This window comes from Salmo salar, chromosome ssa19 (genome assembly GCF_905237065.1).
Source record: "Salmo salar chromosome ssa19, Ssal_v3.1, whole genome shotgun sequence".
Classification (NCBI taxonomy): domain Eukaryota; kingdom Metazoa; phylum Chordata; class Actinopteri; order Salmoniformes; family Salmonidae; genus Salmo; species Salmo salar.
The window spans coordinates 87,529,057-87,549,141 of record NC_059460.1 but is presented as its reverse complement, the minus strand read 5'-3'; the positions used below and the strand labels follow the sequence as shown (position 1 = coordinate 87,549,141).

The window sequence follows — 20,085 nt, the reverse complement described above, 5'->3', positions numbered from 1 at the left end:
TCACCTCTGGGTTGGGGTCTTAGGGTCAAAGGTCAAAGGGTAAATACATTCACCTCTGGGTTAGGGTTAGAGGGTAAATACATTCACCTCTGGGTTAGGGTGTTAGGGTCAAAGGTCAAAGGGTAAATACAATCACCTCTGGGTTAGGGTGTTAGGGTCAAAGGTCAAAGGGTAAATACATTCACCTCTGGGTTAGGGTTAGAGGGTAAATACATTCACCTCTGGGTTAGGGTGTTAGGGTCAAAGGGTAAATACATTCACCTCTGGGTTAGGGTGTTAGGGTCAAAGGGTAAATACATTCACCTCTGGGTTAGGGTGTTAGGGTGTTAGGGTAAATACATTCACCTCTGGGTTAGGGTGTTAGGGTCAAAGGTCAAAGGGTAAATAAAATCACCTCTGGGTTAGGGTGTTAGGGTCAAAGGGTAAATACATTCACCTCTGGGTTAGGGTGTTAGGGTCAAAGGGTAAATACATTCTCCTCTGGGTTAGGGTGTTAGGGTCAAAGGGTAAATACATTCTCCTCTGGGTTAGGGTGTTAGGGTCAAAGGGTAAATACATTCACCTCTGGGTTAGGGTCTTAGGGTTGGAGGTCAAAGGTTAGAAGGTGAAAAATTACCTCCATCTGTCTGTAGGACAGGGTTATATTATGGTCTGTAGGACGGGGTTATATTATGGTCTGTAGGACAGGGTTATATTATGGTCTGTAGGACAGGGTTATATTATGGTCTGTAGCACAGGGTTATATTATGGTCTGTAGCACAGGGTTATATTATGGTCTGTAGGACGGGGTTATATTATGGTCTGTAGGACGGGGTTATATTATGGTCTGTAGGACGGGGTTATATTATGGTCTGTAGGACGGGGTTATATTATGGTCTGTAGGACAGGGTTATATTATGGTCTGTAGGACAGGCTTATATTATGGTCTGTAGGACGGGGTTATATTATGGTCTGTAGGACAGGGTTATATTATGGTCTGTAGGACAGGCTTATATTATGGTCTGTAGGACGGGGTTATATTATGGTCTGTAGGTCGGGGTTATATTATGGTCTGTAGGACAGGGTTATATTATGGTCTGTAGGACGGGGTTATATTATGGTCTGTAGGACGGGGTTATATTATGGTCTGTAGGACGGGGTTATATTATGGTCTGTAGGACAGGGTTATATTATGGTCTGTAGGACAGGGTTATATTATGGTCTGTAGGACGGGGTTATATTATGATCTGTAGGACAGGGTTATATTATGGTCTGTAGCACAGGGTTATATTATGGTCTGTAGGACAGGGTTATATTATGGTCTGTAGGACAGGGTTATATTATGGTCTGTAGGACAGGGTTATATTATGGTCTGTAGCACAGGGTTATATTATGGTCTGTAGTACGGGGTTATATTATGGTCTGTAGGACAGGGTTATATTATGGTCTGTAGGACAGGGTTATATTATGGTCTGTAGCACAGGGTTATATTATGGTCTGTAGGACGGGGTTATATGATGGTCTGTAGGACAGGGTTATATGATGGTCTGTAGCACAGGGTTATATTATGGTCTGTAGGACGGGGTTATATTATGGTCTGTAGGACAGGGTTATATTATGGTCTGTAGGACAGGGTTATATTATGGTCGGTAGCACAGGGTTATATTATGGTCTGTAGGACAGGGTTATATTATGGTCTGTAGGACGGGGTTATATTATGGTCTGTAGGACGGGGTTATATTATGGTCTGTAGGACAGGGTTATATTATGGTCTGTAGGACAGGGTTATATTATGGTCTGTAGGACAGGGTTATATTATGGTCTGTAGGACAGGGTTATATTATGGTCTGTAGGACAGGGTTATATTATGGTCTGTAGGACGGGGTTATATTATGGTCTGTAGGACAGGGTTATATTATGGTCTGTAGGACAGGGTTATATTATGGTCTGTAGGACGGGGTTATATTATGGTCTGTAGGACGGGGTTATATTATGGTCTGTAGGACAGGGTTATATTATGGTCTGTAGGACAGGGTTATATTATGGTCTGTAGGACGGGGTTATATTATGGTCTGTAGGACGGGGTTATATTATGGTCTGTAGGACGGGGTTATATTATGGTCTGTAGGACAGGGTTATATGATGGTCTGTAGCACAGGGTTATATTATGGTCTGTAGCACAGGGTTATATTATGGTCTGTAGGACGGGGTTATATTATGGTCTGTAGGACAGGGTTATATTATGGTCTGTAGGACAGGGTTATATTATGGTCTGTAGGACGGGGTTATATTATGGTCTGTATAACAGAAATTATTAATTTCTCCCTGCTAGTCTGTATTAATTCTTGTTCTCTCCCTGCCAGTCTGTATTAATTATTGTTCTCTCCCTGCCAGTCTGTATTAATTCTTGTTCTCTCCCTGCCAGTCTGTATTAATTCTTGTTCTCTCCCTGCCAGTCTGTATTAATTCTTGTTCTCTCCCTGCCAGTCTGTATTAATTCTTGTTCTCTCCCTGCCAGTCTGTAGTGACTGCCAGCTTTGCTGAGGAGCCCCCATTTGCAGTCAGCCCCTCCCTGTTTGAGCTGCAGCCTGGCCAGACTACAGTGGTGGAGGTGAGTCAATCAGCCATTTAGGTCTTATCACAGCCTCTAAAGTCAGGTAGTTCAAGAACTTTGTCTGCACTGATAAGCTGTGTGTGTGTGTGTGTGTGTGTGTGTGTGTGTGTGTGTGTGTGTGTGTGTGTGTGTGTGTGTGTGTGTGTGTGTGTGTGTGTCATGTCCCAGGTGGTGTTCTTCCCAACGTTGGCAGATAGTTGCTCCCAGGTCTTCACCATAGTATGTGACAACTGCCAGGTCAAAGACATCACTGTACAAGGTGTGTATCTGTCTCCAGGTCAGCTGATAGGTGTAGAGCTGGTGTGTATCTGTTTCCAGGTCAGGGTCAGCTGATAGGTGTAGAGCTGGTGTGTATCTGTCTCCAGGTCAGCTGATAGGTGTAGAGCTGGTGTGTATCTGTTTCCAGGTCAGGGCCAGCTGATAGGTGTAGAGCTGGTGTGTATCTGTCTCCAGGTCAGCTGATAGGTGTAGAGCTGGTGTGTATCTGTTTCCAGGTCAGGGTCAGCTGATAGGTGTAGAGCTGGTGTGTATCTGTCTCCAGGTCAGCTGATAGGTGTAGAGCTGGTGTGTATCTGTCTCCAGGTCAGCTGATAGGTGTAGAGCTGGTGTGTATCTGTTTCCAGGTCAGGGTCAGCTGATAGGTGTAGAGCTGGTGTGTATCTGTCTCCAGGTCAGCTGATAGGTGTAGAGCTGGTGTGTATCTGTTTCCAGGTCAGGGTCAGCTGATAGGTGTAGAGCTGGTGTGTATCTGTCTCCAGGTCAGCTGATAGGTATAGAGCTGGTGTGTATCTGTTTCCAGGTCAGGGCCAGCTGATAGGTGTAGAGCTGGTGTGTATCTGTCTCCAGGTCAGCTGATAGGTGTAGAGCTGGTGTGTATCTGTTTCCAGGTCAGGGTCAGCTGATAGGTGTAGAGCTGGTGTGTATCTGTTTCCAGGTCAGGGCCAGCTGATAGGTGTAGAGCTGGTGTGTATCTGTCTCCAGGTCAGGGCCAGCTGATAGGTATAGAGCTGGTGTGTATCTGTTTCCAGGTCAGGGTCAGCTGATAGGTGTAGAGCTGGTGTGTATCTGTCTCCAGGTCAGCTGATAGGTGTAGAGCTGGTGTGTATCTGTTTCCAGGTCAGGGTCAGCTGATAGGTCTGGAGCTGGTGTGTATCTGTTTCCAGGTCAGGGCCAGCTGATAGGTCTGGAGCTGGTGTGTATCTGTTTCCAGGTCAGGGCCAGCTGATAGGTCTGGAGCTGGTCTGTGTGTCTGGGGAAGAAGAGGTCCCTGCTCTCGGAGAACTCTGTGACGTCACAGCTGAACACTCTGTCCGCTTCCCCCCTGCCAACCCTCACTCCGTCCAACAGAGGACCCTCACCATCAGGAACAACACGTAAGACCAGCTACCTGCCCTAACCCCTAACCCCTAACTCTTATCCTTACCCTAACCCTAACCCCTAACCTCTAACCCCTAACCCCTAACCTCTAACCCTAACCCCTAACCCTTACCCCTAACCCCCTAACCCTTACCCTAACCTCTAACCCCTAACCTAACCTCTAACCCCTAACCCTTACCCTAACCCTAACCTCTAACCCCTAACCCTTACCCTAACCCCTAACCCCTAACCCTTACCCTAACCTCTAACCCCTAACCTAACCTCTAACCCCTAACCTAACCCTAACCCCTAACCCTTACCCTAACCCTAACCCTTACCCCTAACCCCTAACCTAACCCTAACCCCTTACCCTAACCTCTAACCCCTAACCCTAACCCCTTACCCTAACCCCTAACCCTTACCCTAACCTCTAACCCCTAACCCCTTACCCTAACCCCTAACCCTTACTTTAACCCCTTACCCTAACCCCTAACCCTTACCCCTAACCCCTAACCCTTACCCTAAACCCCTAACCCTTACCCTAACCCTTACCCTTACCCTAACCTCTAACCCTAAACCCCTAACCCTTACCCTAACCCCTAAACCTTACCCTAACCCTTACCCTAACCCCTAACCCTTACCCTAACCCCTAACCCCTAACCCTTAACCTAACCCCTAACCCTTACCCTAACCCCTAAACCTTACCCTAACCCTTACCCTAACCCCTAACCCTTACCCTAACCCCTAACCCTTAACCTAACCCTTACCCTAACCCTAACCCCTAACCCTTACCCCTAACCCTTACCCTTACCCTAACCTCTAACCCCTAACCCAACCCTAACCCCTTACCCTAACCCCTAACCTCTAACCCTAACCTCTAACCCCTAACCTAACCCTAACCCCTTACCCTAACCCCTAACCCTTACCCTAACCTCTAACCCCTAACCCCTAACCCTTAACCTAACCCCTAACCCTTACTTTAACCCCTAACCCTTACCCTAACCCCTAACCCTTACCCCTAACCCCTAAACCTTACCCTAACCCTTACCCTAACCCTTACCCTAACCCCTAACCCTTACCCTAACCCTAACCCTTACCCTAAACCCCTTACCCTAACCCCTAACCCTTACCCTTACCCTAACCCTTAACCTCCAACTCCTAACCCTAACCCCTAACCACCCAGTTTATAACGGCATATACCTCACCTCCCTGGGCCTTAATGTTTAAACAGAACATGATGGTGTCACGTCCTGACCAGCAGAGGGTGTAGTTGTGTAGTATTTTGGTCAGGACGTGGCAGAAGATGTTTGTGTATGTTTGTTCTGGGCGTTGTGTTTCTATGTGGGTCTGTGTGGCTCCCGATCAGGGACAGCTGGTTATCGTTGTTCCTGATTGGGAGTCATATATTTAGGAGTATGTTTGTCACTTGGGTTTGTGGGTGGTTGTGTTAACACTGCTATGATTTTGTAAGTAGCCTGTTAGCCTGTCTGGAGTCGTTTGTGTTTATTGTTTTCTGTGTATACTTTGCTCTAAAATATTAAAAAGATGAGTATCCACATTCCGCCTGCGATTTGGTCAATTCAACACAGCAACAGTTATGACAGATGGTGCTGGTTTAGTAAAGTTAGATCAAAGCTGACCCTAACCCCAACCCCTAACCTCAACCCTAACCCCTAACCCTTACCCTAACCCCTAACCCTAACCCCTAACCTTAAACACTTAGAACCCCTTTCCAAATGTAATGTTTCAGATCTGATCCATATGTTTCTGTAGATGTTTGCAGAAATCTCTCTTTCTGTAGAATACTTTTTCTTTAGATGTATTACTCACCTTTTTTCCCCTCTCTGTCTCTCTGTTTCTACTCTCTCTCTCTGTCTGTTTCTACTCTGTCTGTCTGTCTGTCTGTCTGTCTGTCTGTCTGTCTGTCTGTCTGTCTGTCTGTCTGTCTGTCTGTCTGTCTGTCTGTCTGTCTGTCTGTCTGTCTGTCTGTCTGTCTGTCTGTCTGTCTGTCTCTGTCTGTGTGTCAGTCACTTGGAGCTGGCGTTCCATTGGCAGATCATGCAGCCCAACTTGCAGCCCCTCCTCCCTGGGGAGATCCCTGACCCCGCCCACATCCAGTACCACTTGGCCAATGACGACGTGTTCCACGTCAGCCCCGCCTCCGGCCTGCTAACCCCCCTACAGGACCATGAGTTCCTCCTTACATACCAGCCCCAGCAGGTAACCTCTGACCTCTAACCCGACATTACCGTGAGTTCCTCCTTACATACCAGCCCCAGCAGGAAACCTCTGACCTCTAACCCGACAGGACCGTGAGTTCCTCCTTACATACCAGCCCCAGCAGGTAACCTCTGACCTCTAACCCGACAGGACCGTGAGTTCCTCCTTACATACCAGCCCCAGCAGGTAACCTCTGACCTCTAACCCGACAGGACCGTGAGTTCCTCCTTACATACCAGCCCCAGCAGGTAACCTCTGACCTCTAACCCGACAGGACCATGAGTTCCTCCTTACATACCAGCCCCAGCAGGTAACCTCTGACCTCTAACCTGACAGGACCGTGAGTTCCTCCTTACATACCAGCCCCAGCAGGTAACCTCTGACCTCTAACTCGACAGGACCATAAGTAGCTGTAGGGTGTGATTCACTAGGTGCATCAGTGATGTAAAGGTTGATGTGTGTTTTATCCAGTTGATGGACTACCACAGTGTGTGTCACCTGGTCGTGAGGGACGTCCCAGAGCTGCCCAGTGAGGATGAACCCTTGGACACCGCCCCCAAGGTGAACGATGTGATTGTCATGGAGATCGAGGTCAAAGGGTCGACCCAGGCCTACCAGGTCCTGCTGGAGCCTTACTCTATTCATATCCCTGGAGAGGTGTTCATAGGAACCACCGTCCGCAGGAGGTTCAAGGTAATGTACATCACTTATTATACTACATCAACAAGATACTTTATGTTTACCCAGTGGGCAAAATGGCCAAGTGACGCGCTTACATCCAAATTGCAAGCAGTTGGTAAACTGGTGATGTCTTTGCCCACAGGGTAAGTAGAGTAGTCTCTGTTCTCTTCTCCAGACCAGCATGGTACCAGTAGTCTCTGTTCTCTTCTCCAGACCAGCCTGGTACCAGTAGCCTCTGATGGTCTGTTCTCCAGACCAGCATGGTACCAGTAGTCTCTGTTCTCTTCTCCAGACCAGCATGGTACCAGTAGTCTCTGTTCTCTTCTCCAGACCAGCATGGTACCAGTAGGCTCTGATGGTCTGTTCTCCAGACCAGCATGGTACCAGTAGTCTCTGTTCTCCAGACCAGCATGGTACCAGTAGTCTCTGTTCTCCAGACCAGCATGGTACCAGTCGTCTCTGATGGTCTGTTGTCCAGACCAGTATGGTACCAGTAGTCTCTGTTCTCTTCTCCAGACCAGTATGGTACCAGTAGTCTCTGTTCTCTTCTCCAGACCAGTATGGTACCAGTAGTCTCTGATGGTCTGTTCTCCAGACCAGCATGGTACCAGTAATCTTTGTCTCTTCAGATGTGGAACAACAGCAGATCCAGAATCTCCTTCCATTGGGAGAGGAGCGGTGACTGTCACATCATGGAGGTGGAGCCACCTGCTGGGGAAATAGGTACACATCATGGTCACACACAGATAAATGGAGGCCAGTTTATAAATAACATATATGTGTATATATATATAGATATTTTTCCTTTATTATTTCCCCCAAACCCTACCATCCCTCCCCTAATGGGAGTAAACTAATGAACAACAACACTTGGGCGTAAACTTCCAGTTTATACATTTTATGGACACAATCTATTTTTTAGTCCCCATCCTTCAGCTCCATTCAACCCCTCCCATCTATCTCTTAACACCACCCAGTCCCCATCCTTCAGCTCCATTCAACACCTCCCATCTATCTCTTAACACCACCCAGTCCCCATCCTTCAGCTCCACTCAACCCCTCCCATCTATCTCTTAACACCACCCAGTCCCCATCCTTCAGCTCCGTTCAACCCCTCCCATCTATCTCTTAACACCACCCAGTCCCCATCCTTCAGCTCCGTTCAACCCCTCCCATCTATCTCTTAACACCACCCAGTCCCCATCCTTCAGCTCCACTCAACCCCTCCCATCTATCTCTTAACACCACCCAGTCCCCATCCTTCAGCTCCGTTCAACCCCTCCCATCTATCTCTTAACACCACCCAGTCCCCATCCTTCAGCTCCATTCAACCCCTCCCATCTATCTCTTAACACCACCCAGTCCCCATCCTTCAGCTCCGCTCAACCCCTCCCATCTATCTCTTAACACCACCCAGTCCCCATCCTTCAGCTCCGTTCAACCCCTCCCATCTATCTCTTAACACCACCCAGTCCCCATCCTTCAGCTCCGTTCAACCCCTCCCATCTATCTCTTAACACCACCCAGTCCCCATCCTTCAGCTCCACTCAACCCCTCCCATCTATCTCTTAACACCACCCAGTCCCCATCCTTCAGCTCCGTTCAACCCCTCCCATCTATCTCTTAACACCACCCAGTCCCCATCCTTCAGCTCCATTCAACACCTCCCATCTATCTCTTAACACCACCCAGTCCCCATCCTTCAGCTCCACTCAACCCCTCCCATCTATCTCTTAACACCACCCAGTCCCCATCCTTCAGCTCCATTCAACCCCTCCCATCTATCTCTTAACACCACCCAGTCCCCATCCTTCAGCTCCACTCAACCCCTCCCATCTATCTCTTAACACCACCCAGTCCCCATCCTTCAGCTCCGTTCAACCCCTCCCATCTATCTCTTAACACCATCCAGTCCCCATCCTTCAGCTCCACTCAACCCCTCCCATCTATCTCTTAACACCACCCAGTCCCCATCCTTCAGCTCCATTCAACCCCTCCCATCTATCTCTTAACACCACCCAGTCCCCATCCTTCAGCTCCGTTCAACCCATCCCATCTATCTCTTGACACCATCTAGGTTTGATTTGTATTTGCCATTTATTTTTCAACTGTGCTGTGATGTTTCACAAACGTTCTGAACCTTTATATTCTTATAGTTTCTACAGATTGTAAATTAAAGATCAACATTTTGCTAAGAGTATTATTATATAATTGATCGATTGACTATGACTTTTCAAATCACCCAGCAGTGCTATCTGCAGCGTTAGTTCAAGGTAATGTTGCAATACTTCATCCATTCCTGGACCTGCGAACAAAAACGAGCTACATATGGACAGTACCAAAACAAACAATCTAATGACTCTGCCTCCTCACAGCAACATCTGCAGAGCTGGGAAGGTTATATCCCCCATATATACAGTGCATTCGGAAAGTATTCAGACCCCTCGACCTTTTCCACATTTTGTTACGTTACAGCCTAATTCTAAAATGTATGAAATAAATAAAAATCCTTATCAATCTACACACAATACCCCATAATGACAAAGTGAAAACAGTTTTTTAGACATTTGTGCTCATTTATAAAAAAGTAAAACAGAAATATGTTATTTACATAAGTATTCAGACTTGAAATTGAAGTCAGGCGCATCCTGTTTCCATTGATCATCCTTGAGATGTTTCTACAACTTGATTGGAGTCCACCTGTGGTAAAGTCAATTGATTGGACATGATTTGGAAAGGCACACACCTGTCTATATAAGGTCCCACAGCTGACAGTGCATGTCAGAGCAAAAACCAAGCCATGAGGTCGAAGGAATTGTCCATAGAGCTCCGAGACAGGATTGTGTCAAGGCACAGATCTGGGGAAGGGTACCAAAAAATGTCTGCAGCATTGAAGGTCCTCAAGAACACCATCATACTTAAATGGAAGAAGTTTGGATCCACCAAGACTCTTCCTAGAGCTGGCCGCCCAGCGAAACTGAGCAATCGGGGAAGAAGGGCCTTGGTCGATGGTCACTCTGACTGACAGAGCTCCAGAGTTCCTCTGTGGAAATGAGAGAACCTTCCAGAAGGACAACCATCTCTGCATCACTCCACCAATCAGGTCTTTATGGTAGAGTGACCAGACGGAAGCCACTCCTCAGTAGAAGGCACGACAGTCCGCTTGGAGTTTGCCAAAAGGCCCCTAAAGGACTCTCAGACCATGAGAAACAAGATTCTCTGGTCTGATTAAACCAAGATTGAATTATTTGGCCTGAACGCCAAGCATCACATCTGGAGGTAACCTGGCACCATCCCTACGGTGAAGCATGGTGGTGGCAGCATCATGCTGTGGGGATGTTTTTCAGCAGCAGGGACTGGGAGACTAGTCAGGACCAAAGGAAAGATGAACGGAGCAAAGTACAGAGAGATCCTTGATGAAAACCTGCTCTAGAGCACTCAGGACCTCAGACTGGGGCGAAGGTTCACCTTTCAACAGGACAATGACCCTAAGCACACAGCCAAGACAATGCAGGAGTGGCTTCAGGACAAGTCTCTGAATGTCCTTGAGTGGCCCAGCCAGAGCCCGGACTTGAACCCGACCAAATATCTCTAGAGAGACCTGAAAATAGCTGTGCAGCGACGCTCCCCATCCAACCTTGAGAGGATCTTTAGAGAATAATGGGAGAAACTCCCCATATACAGGTGTGCCAAGCTTGTCGCGTCATACCCAAGAAGACTCGATGCTGTAATTGCTGCCTAAGATGCTTCAACAAAGTACTGAGTAAATGGTCTGAATACTTATGTAAATGTGATATTTCACATTTTTAATAAATGTGCAAAAATGTATGGGGTCATTATGGGGTATTGTGATGTCATTATGGGGTATTGTGATGTCATTAGGGGGTATTGTGTGTAGATTGATGAGGAAAAAACTACTTAATCCATTTTAGAATACGGCTGTAACGTAACAAAATGTGGAAAAAGTCAAGAGGTCTGAATACTTTCTGAATGCTCTGTATAATATTCTATTGGTTGCAAGAAGTTTGTATAATAATTGAAATGTAAAAACTCTTAAGTTTTGAATGAAATGTTGTTTTGTGTTTCAGTTCATAAATCATGTGCCATAGAATCGCTACAGTGGAAATCTCTTCCCAACTGTTCACAATCTATATTGCACAGCTGTAAAAAATGCTGGTCCTTAAATGAAACTGGTATACTTTTTCATTCATCACAATTTTCTTTAGAAAATTGTGGTCGTTAATGCAGACAAGTTCCTCCCCTTTCCACTTGCCTCTTCCATTTTTGCGGTAATGCTGCAATTAGTTGGTTGTAATTTTGGGGAGAGCAGACGTTTCCATATACTTTTGTTAGCTGCATCTATGACATAACTCCACCCTTCCTATTTATGAAGATTATACAAAAAATAAAATTATTCCCCAAATATATATATATATTTTTTAACCATAGAGGTCTAATGCTTTTATATTTAATAATTTCTGCCCTCCGAATTCATATTCATTATATAAATAGGCCATTATATAAATATAAATATGTTTAATTTTGTCTGACTTGCCGTTCCAAGTAAAATTGAATATTTTTTGCTCATATAATTTTAAAAACAAGTCGCTAGGTGTAGGCAAAACCATAAGCAAATCGGTAAACTGGGATATGACTAAAGAGGTAATCAGGGTAAACTGGGATATGACTAAAGAGTTAATCAGGGTAAACTGGGATATGACTAAAGAGTTAATCAGGGTGAACCGGGATATGACTAAAGAGTTAATCAGGGTAAACTGGGATATGACTAAAGAGTTAATCAGGGTAAACTGGGATATGACTGAAGAGTTAATCAGGGTAAACTGGGATATGACTAAAGAGTTAATCAGGGTGAACTGGGATATGACTAAAGAGTTAATCAGGGTAAACTGGGATATGACTAAAGAGTTAATCAGGATAAACTGGGATATGACTAAAGAGTTAATCAGGGTGATTTTTCCACTAATAGACAGGTATTTTCCTTTCCACGGTAACAAGATATGATCTATTTTTGCCAACTTTCTATTAAAATTAATTGTAGTGAGACTATTTATTTATTTTGGGATACCGAGTATATCCACATCACTGTCAGACCATTTTATTGGTAAACTACACGGTAATGTAAAAGTTGTATTTTTTTGTGATCCAATACTGATCATCATTTGATTGTATTCCAGAGAGGTTATATACAAAGTATCTAGATCCTCTATGAGGCTGTGCAGGAATCCACATTGTGGTTTTAAAAGAAAACATGAATCATCAGTGTACAATGATCTTTGTTTTTAAGCCACAGATTTCCAGGCCCTTGATATTATTGTTGGATCTGATTTTAATAGCTAACATTTCGATGGCCAAAATAAATAGATATGCCGATAGTGGACAACCTTGTTTTACTCCTCTTGACAGTTTAATACTTAACCAAAGTTAACTTATTTCCCTCATTAAAATGCAAATCATTTTATAACATTTTTGACATGCGTTTTTCTGGATATTTTTGTTGTTATTCTGTCTCTCACTGTTCAAATAAACCTACCATTAAAATTATAGACTGATCATGTCTTTGTCAGTGGGCAAACGTACAAAAACAGCAGGGGATCAAATACTTTTTTCCCTCACTGTATATCGACATAACCTGAAAGTCCGCTCAGCAAGGAAGAAGCCACTGCTCCAAAACCACCATAAAAAAGCCAGACTACGGTTTTCAACTGCACATGGGGACAAAGATCGTACTTTTTGGAGAAATGTCCTCTGGTCTGATGAAACAAAAATAGAACTGTTTGGCCATAATGACCATTGTTATGTTTGGAGGAAAAAGGGGGATGCTTGCAAGCCGAAGAACACCATCCCAACTCTGAAGCACGGGGGTGGCAGCATCATGTTGTGGGGGTGCTTTGCTGCAGGAGGAACTGGTGCACTTCACAAAATAGATGGCACCATGAGGGAGGGAAATGATGTGGATATATTGAAGCAACATATCAAGACATCAGTCAGGAAGTTAAAGCTTGGTCACAAATGGGTCTTCCAAATGGACAATGACCCCAAGCATACTTCCATTGTTGTGGCAAAATTGGCTTAAGGACAACAAAGTCAAGGTATTGGAGTGGCCATCACAAAGCCCTATAGAACATTTGTGGGCAGAACTGAAAAAGCGTGTGCGAGCAAGGAGGCCTACAAACCTGACACAGTTACACCAGCTCTGTCAGGAGGAATGGGCCAAAATTCACCCAACTTATTGTGGGAAGCTTATGGAAGGCTACCTGAAACGTTTGACCCAAGTTAAACAATTTAAAGGCAGTGCTACCAAATACTAATTGAGTGTATGTAAACTTCTGACCCACTGGGAATGTGATGGAAGAAATAAAAGCTGAAATAAATCACTCTCTACTATTATTCTGACATTTCACATTCTTAAAATAAAGTGGTTGTAACGGCTGTCGTGGTGAATGGATGACCAAAATGCAGACGGGATGTGAATGCTCATCTTTCTATTTAATTAGAATAAAATGAACACAAAAAACAAAGAAACAATAGACCGACAGGAACAGTTAGCAGGCTAACATAAAGCAGTGCTAAAACAACAACCCACAAACCCCAGGTGAAAAACACACTCCTAATATATGACTCCCAATCAGGAACAACGATATCCAGCTGTTCCTGATCAGGAGTCACAAGACTAACACAGAAACAGAACAACTAGAAACTAATACCAACACACAACTTCTACCACGTCCTGACCCAATACTAAACAACTACTCCCTCTGCTGGTCAGGACGTGACAGTGGTGATCCTAACTGACCTAAGACAGGACATTGTTACTAGGATTAAATGTCAGGAATTGTGAAAACTGAGTTTAAATGTATTTGGCTAAGGTGTATGTAAACTTCCCACTTCAACTGTAAAAACATTCCAGTGGTACTTCATCAAAAGCCTTTTCAAAGTCAGCTATGAATTCCTGGCCTGGTTTCCCAGATTGTTCATTTAATTCTATTGTTTCCAGTACTTTCTTATATTATCTCCAACGTATCGTCCATGTAAAAAACCTGTCTGATTAGGATGAATAATATCTGACAGTACTTTTTTAATTCTATGTGCTTTGCATTTTGCATCACAACACTGAAGTGTAAAAGGCGTCCAGTTTTTTAAATGGACTGGATTTACCACTAGAGGACTCATCTTTATATCTGTGCCATTATAGCGTCTATGACAGCAGTACCGTTGAGACTACAACCCACAGGAATCCCCACCCAGTCGAATACTTTAAAATGGCAGAAGCATGTTAGACGTCCTCAATGGCGCTGTCCGTGCCAATGGTGCTGTCTGTGCTAAAAAGGCCTTTTGGCCACTAGAGGCCTCTATCATGCTCTATGAGGTCACATCAGAGGTGGAGCCCCCTGCTGGGGGAATAGGTACATGACAGGGTCACATCATAGAGGTGGAGCCCCCTGCTGGGGGAATAGGTACATGACATGGTCACATCATAGAGGTGGAGCCCCCTGCTGGGGAAATAGGTACATGACATGGTCACATCATAGAGGTGGAGCCCCCTGCTGGGGAAATAGGTACATGACATGGTCACATCATAGAGGTGGAGCCCCCTGCTGGGGAAATAGGTACATGACATGGTCACATCATAGAGGTGGAGCCCCCTGCTGGGGAAATAGGTACATGACATGATCACATCATAGAGGTGGAGCCCCCTGCTGGGGAAATAGGTACATGACATGGTCACATCATAGAGGTGGAGCCCCCTGCTGGGGAAATAGGTACATGACATGATCACATCATAGAGGTGGAGCCCCCTACTGGGGAAATAGGTACATGACATGATTCAGCCAAACTGTTTTTAAGAGATGAACATGAATTATACATTTCAAGACATTTAGCAGAGGTGCAGCAGAACTCTGTAGCTTTAGTAGACTGACTGATTAATATGTTTAGTAGACTGGTCTGCAGACTGACTGGTTATTAGACTGTTGGCTGACTGGTTGACTGTGTGTTTGTGGTCCAGAGATGAACGAGTGTTTTGACCTGGAGCTGGTTCTGACCGGAGGGCGACCAGGTGCCGTCATATCCAGACTGCTATGTCATGTTCAGCACCATCACCAACCTGTTGCTCTGGCCATACAGGTCACCTTCAAGGTGAGAGAGACTCATAGCTGTCTAAACGGCATCATCCGCTGAGTTAGTCATTCTCAGAGAGACTCATAGCTGTCTAAACGGCATCATCCGCTGAGTTAGTCATTCTCAGAGAGACTCATAGCTGTCTAAACGACATCATCCGCTGAGTTAGTCATTCTCAGAGAGACTCATAGCTGTCTAAACGGCATCATCCGCTGAGTTAGTCATTCTCAGAGAGACTCATAGCTGTCTAAACGGCATCATCCGCTGAGTTAGTCATTCTCAGAGAGACTCATATCATAGCTGTCTTAACGGCATCATCCGCTGAGTTAGTCATTCTCAGAGAGACTCATATCATAGCTGTCTTAACGGCATCATCCGCTGAGTTAGTCATTCTCAACACGAGATTTGATTGGAGAGTATTACCTGATAGTTAAACTTTGTGTAACCTCGCCAACTGTACTTCCTCCGGTGTGTATTGGTGTGTTCCAGGGTCCGCAGGTGTCCGTGAGTGTTCCCAGCCTCGACCTGGGTCTAATGCAGCTAGGGGACCAGACCCAGGCCACCATGGTCCTCACCAACAACACTCATCTAGAGGCCCACTGGAGCCTGGGGCCAGGGGAGGCTGAGAGGACAGACAGTCTGGGGCCAGGGGAGGCTGAGAGGACAGACAGTCTGGGGCCAGGGGAGGCTGAGAGGACAGACAGCCTGGGGCCAGGGGAGGCTGAGAGGACAGACAGCCTGGGGCCTGGGGAGGCTGAGAGGACAGACAGTCTGGGGCCAGGGGAGGCTGAGAGGACAGACAGTCTGGAGCCAGGGGAGGCTGAGACGACAGACAGGCACCACACACAGGTAAACACACTAACAAGTGAGTTAAAGTTAAAGGTAAGTTAAAGTAAAACACTGAAATATCCCACATACTGTAATATTGAAGTATTGCCTCTGGTCGCCCTGGTAACAGTGTTTTACAACAGTTTGTCCGTTTGTACTGAGACCTGATAGTCCCATTGTTGTCCTCTGTTGGTGTTTGTCTTCTTCTCCTGTGTTGCTAGATCACAGTGCAGCCGTGTAAGGGAGTGCTGCCCCTCTGGCCTCCTGCAGTGTAGACATCCTCTTCAAACCCCTGGTCTGTCAACACTTTGACACCGTGCTGGAGCTGGCTGTGGAGAATGGCCAAGGATGGTGAGGATTTCACCTATGCCTTCAGTACTAATTGTACCTTTAGGAAATCCATTTATTAGCTAGCAAGATCTATATCTGTGAATCAGCAACCTGTAACTGTACTGGTCCTGTCTCCAGTCACCTGTAACTGTACTGGTCCTGTCTCCAGTCACCTGTAACTGTACTGGTCCTGTCTCCAGTCACCTGTAACTGTACTGGTCCAGTCTCCAGTCACCTGTAACTGTACTGGTCCTGTCTCCAGTCACCTGTAACTGTACTGGTCCTGTCTCCAGTCACCTGTAACTGTACTGGTCCTGTCTCCAGTCACCTGTAACTGTACTGGTCCTGTCTCCAGTCACCTGTAACTGTACTGGTCCTGTCTCCAGTCACCTGTAACTGTACTGGTCCAGTCTCCAGTCACCTGTAACTGTACTGGTCCTGTCTCCAGTCACCTGTAACTGTACTGGTCCTGTCTCCAGTCACCTGTAACTGTACTGGTCCTGTCTCCAGTCACCTGTAACTGTACTGGTCCTGTCAACAGTCACCTGTAACTGTACTGGTCCTGTCTCCTGTAACTGTACTGGTTCTATCTCCATTCACCTGTAAAAGTAATGTTAGTCCTTCATGTGTACCTGTATATAGTACCTGTCTTACTGCGATCACCTGTAACATTAGTTCTGTACCTGTCTGTCTGCAGTTACATGTGACTGTGTTTTGTACCTGTCTGTCCCCCTCTCCAGTCACCTGTCGGTGCAGGCAGATGTCCAGTCTCCTCAAGTGTGTCTGTTAACCTGTGATCTGGTATTCTCTGAGCTCTATGTCGGAGTTCCTGCCCAGGGATCCATCACCCTGATCAACCAGACCCTGCTGCCTGCTCGCTACACCTGGACCATGGTAGGTCATCTACCTGTTCACTACACCTGAACCATGGTGGGTCATCTACCTGTTCACTACACCTGAACCATGGTAGGTCATCTACCATCTACCTGTTCACTACACCTGAACCATGGTAGGTCATCTACCTGTTCACTACACCTGAACCATGGTAGGTCATCTACCATCTACCTGTTCACTACACCTGAACCATGGTGGGTCATCTACCTGTTCACTACACCTGAACCATGGTGGGTCAGCTACCATCTACCTGTTCACTACACCTGAACCATGGTGGGTCATCTACATGTTCACTACACCTGGACCATGGTAGGTCATCTACCTGTTCACTACACCTGAACCATGGTGGGTCATCTACCATCTACCTGTTCACTACACCTGAACCATGGTGGGTCATCTACCTGTTCACTACACCTGAACCATGGTGGGTCAGCTACCATCTACCTGTTCACTACACCTGAACCATGGTGGGTCATCTACCATCTACCTGTTCACTACACCTGAACCATGGTGGGTCATCTACCTGTTCACTACACCTGGACCATGGTAGGTCATCTACCTGTTCACTACACCTGGACCATGGTGGGCCATCTACCTGTTCACTACACCTGAACCATGGTAGGTCATCTACCTGTTCACTACACCTGGACCATGGTGGGTCATCTACCTGTTCACTACACCTGAACCATGGTGGGTCATCTACCATCTACCTGTTCACTACACCTGAACCATGGTGGGTCATCTACCTGTTCACTACACCTGAACCATGGTGGGACATCTACCATCTACCTGTTCACTACACCTGGACCATGGTAGGTCATCTACCTGTTCACTACACCTGAACCATGGTGGGTCATCTACCTGTTCACTACACCTGAACCATGGTGGGTCATCTACCTGTTCACTACACCTGAACCATGGTGGTTCATCTACCTGTTCACTACACCTGGACCGTGGTGGGTCATCAACCTGTTCACTACACCTGGACCATGGTGGGTCATCTACCATCTACCTGTTCACTACACCTGGACCATGGTGGGTCATCTACCTGTTCACTACACCTGGACCATGGTAGGTCATCTACCTGTTCACTACACCTGAACCATGGTGGGTCATCTACCTGTTCACTACACCTGAACCATGGTGGGTCATCTACCATCTACCTGTTCACTACACCTGAACCATGGTGGGTCATCTACCTGTTCACTACACCTGAACCATGGTGGGTCATCTACCATCTACCTGTTCACTACACCTGGACCATGGTGGGTCATCTACCTGTTCACTACACCTGGACCATGGTGGGTCATCTACCTGTTCACTACACCTGAACCATGGTGGGTCATCTACCTGTTCACTACACCTGGACCATGGTAGGTCATCTACATGTTCACTACACCTGGACCATGGTGTGTCATCTACCTGTTCACTACACCTGGACCATGGTGGGTCATCTACCTGTTCACTACACCTGAACCATGGTGGGTCATCTACCTGTTCACTACACCTGAACCATGGTGGGTCATCTACCTGTTCACTACTCCTGGACCATGGTGGGTCATCTACCTGTTCACTACACCTGAACCATGGTGGGTCATCTACCTGTTCACTACACCTGGACCATGGTGGGTCATCTACCATCTACCTGTTCACTACACCTGAACCATGGTGGGTCATCTACCATCTACCTGTTCACTACACCTGAACCATGGTGGGTCATCTACCTGTTCACTACACCTGAACCATGGTGGGTCATCTACCTGTTCACTACACCTGAACCATGGTGGGTCATCTACCATCTACCTGTTCACTACACCTGAACCATGGTGGGTCATCTACCTGTTCACTACACCTGAACCATGGTGGGTCATCTACCATCTACCTGTTCACTACACCTGAACCATGGTGGGTCATCTACCATCTACCTGTTCACTACACCTGAACCATGGTGGGTCATCTACCTGTTCACTACACCTGGACCATGGTGGGTCATCTACCTGTTCACTACACCTGGACCAGGGTAGGTCATCTACCTGTTCACTACACCTGGACCATGGTGGGTCATCTACCTGTTCACTACACCTGGACCATGGTGGGTCATCTACCATCTACCTGTTCACTACACCTGGACCATGGTGGGTCATCTACCTGTTCACTACACCTGAACCATGGTGGGTCATCTACCTGTTCACTACACCTGAACCAAGGTGGGTCATCTACCATCTACCTGTTCACTACACCTGAACCATGGTGGGTCATCTACCTGTTCACTACACCTGAACCATGGTGGGTCATCTACCATCTACCTGTTCACTACACCTGGACCATGGTGGGTCATCTACCTGTTCACTACACCTGAACCATGGTGGGTCATCTACCTGTTCACTACACCTGAACCATGGTGGGTCATCTACCTGTTCACTACACCTGGACCATGGTGGGTCATCTATCATCTACCTGTTCTCTACACCTGAACCATGGTGGGTCATCTACCTGTTCACTACACCTGAACCATGGTGGGTCATCTACCTGTTCACTACACCTGAACCATGGTGGGTCATCTACTTGTTCACTACACCTGGACCATGGTGGGTCATCTACCATCTACCTTTTCACTACACCTGGACCATGGTGGGTCATCTACCTGTTCACGACACCTGAACCATGGTGGGTCATCTACCATCTACCTGTTCACTACACCTGGACCATGGTGGGTCATCTACCTGTTCACTACACCTGGACCATGGTGGGTCATCTACCATCTACCTGTTCACTACACCTGAACCATGGTGGGTCATCTACCTGTTCACTACACCTGAACCATGGTGGGTCATCTACCTGTTCACTACACCTGAACCATGGTGGGTCATCTACCTGTTCACTACACCTGAACCATGGTGGGTCATCTACCTGTTCACTACACCTGGACCATGGTGGGTCATCTATCATCTACCTGTTCTCTACACCTGAACCATGGTGGGTCATCTACCTGTTCACTACACCTGAACCATGGTGGGTCATCTACCTGTTCACTACACCTGGAC

General features: G+C 46.5%; 1 protein-coding gene across 1 annotated transcript in view; it reads left to right on the top strand.

Annotated features, from left to right (window-relative positions):
- The window catches only part of dlec1 (DLEC1 cilia and flagella associated protein), a 118,260-nt gene that overhangs the window by 28,712 nt on the left and 69,463 nt on the right, over nt 1–20,085 (top strand). Inside the window, 10 exon segments of the mRNA XM_045702866.1 lie at nt 2,498–2,590; nt 2,762–2,852; nt 3,804–3,966; nt 5,977–6,169; nt 6,641–6,862; nt 7,480–7,573; nt 14,877–15,007; nt 16,039–16,066; nt 16,069–16,168; nt 16,888–17,041. Coding sequence (XP_045558822.1) covers nt 2,498–2,590; nt 2,762–2,852; nt 3,804–3,966; nt 5,977–6,169; nt 6,641–6,862; nt 7,480–7,573; nt 14,877–15,007; nt 16,039–16,066; nt 16,069–16,168; nt 16,888–17,041 — 1,269 coding nt within the window.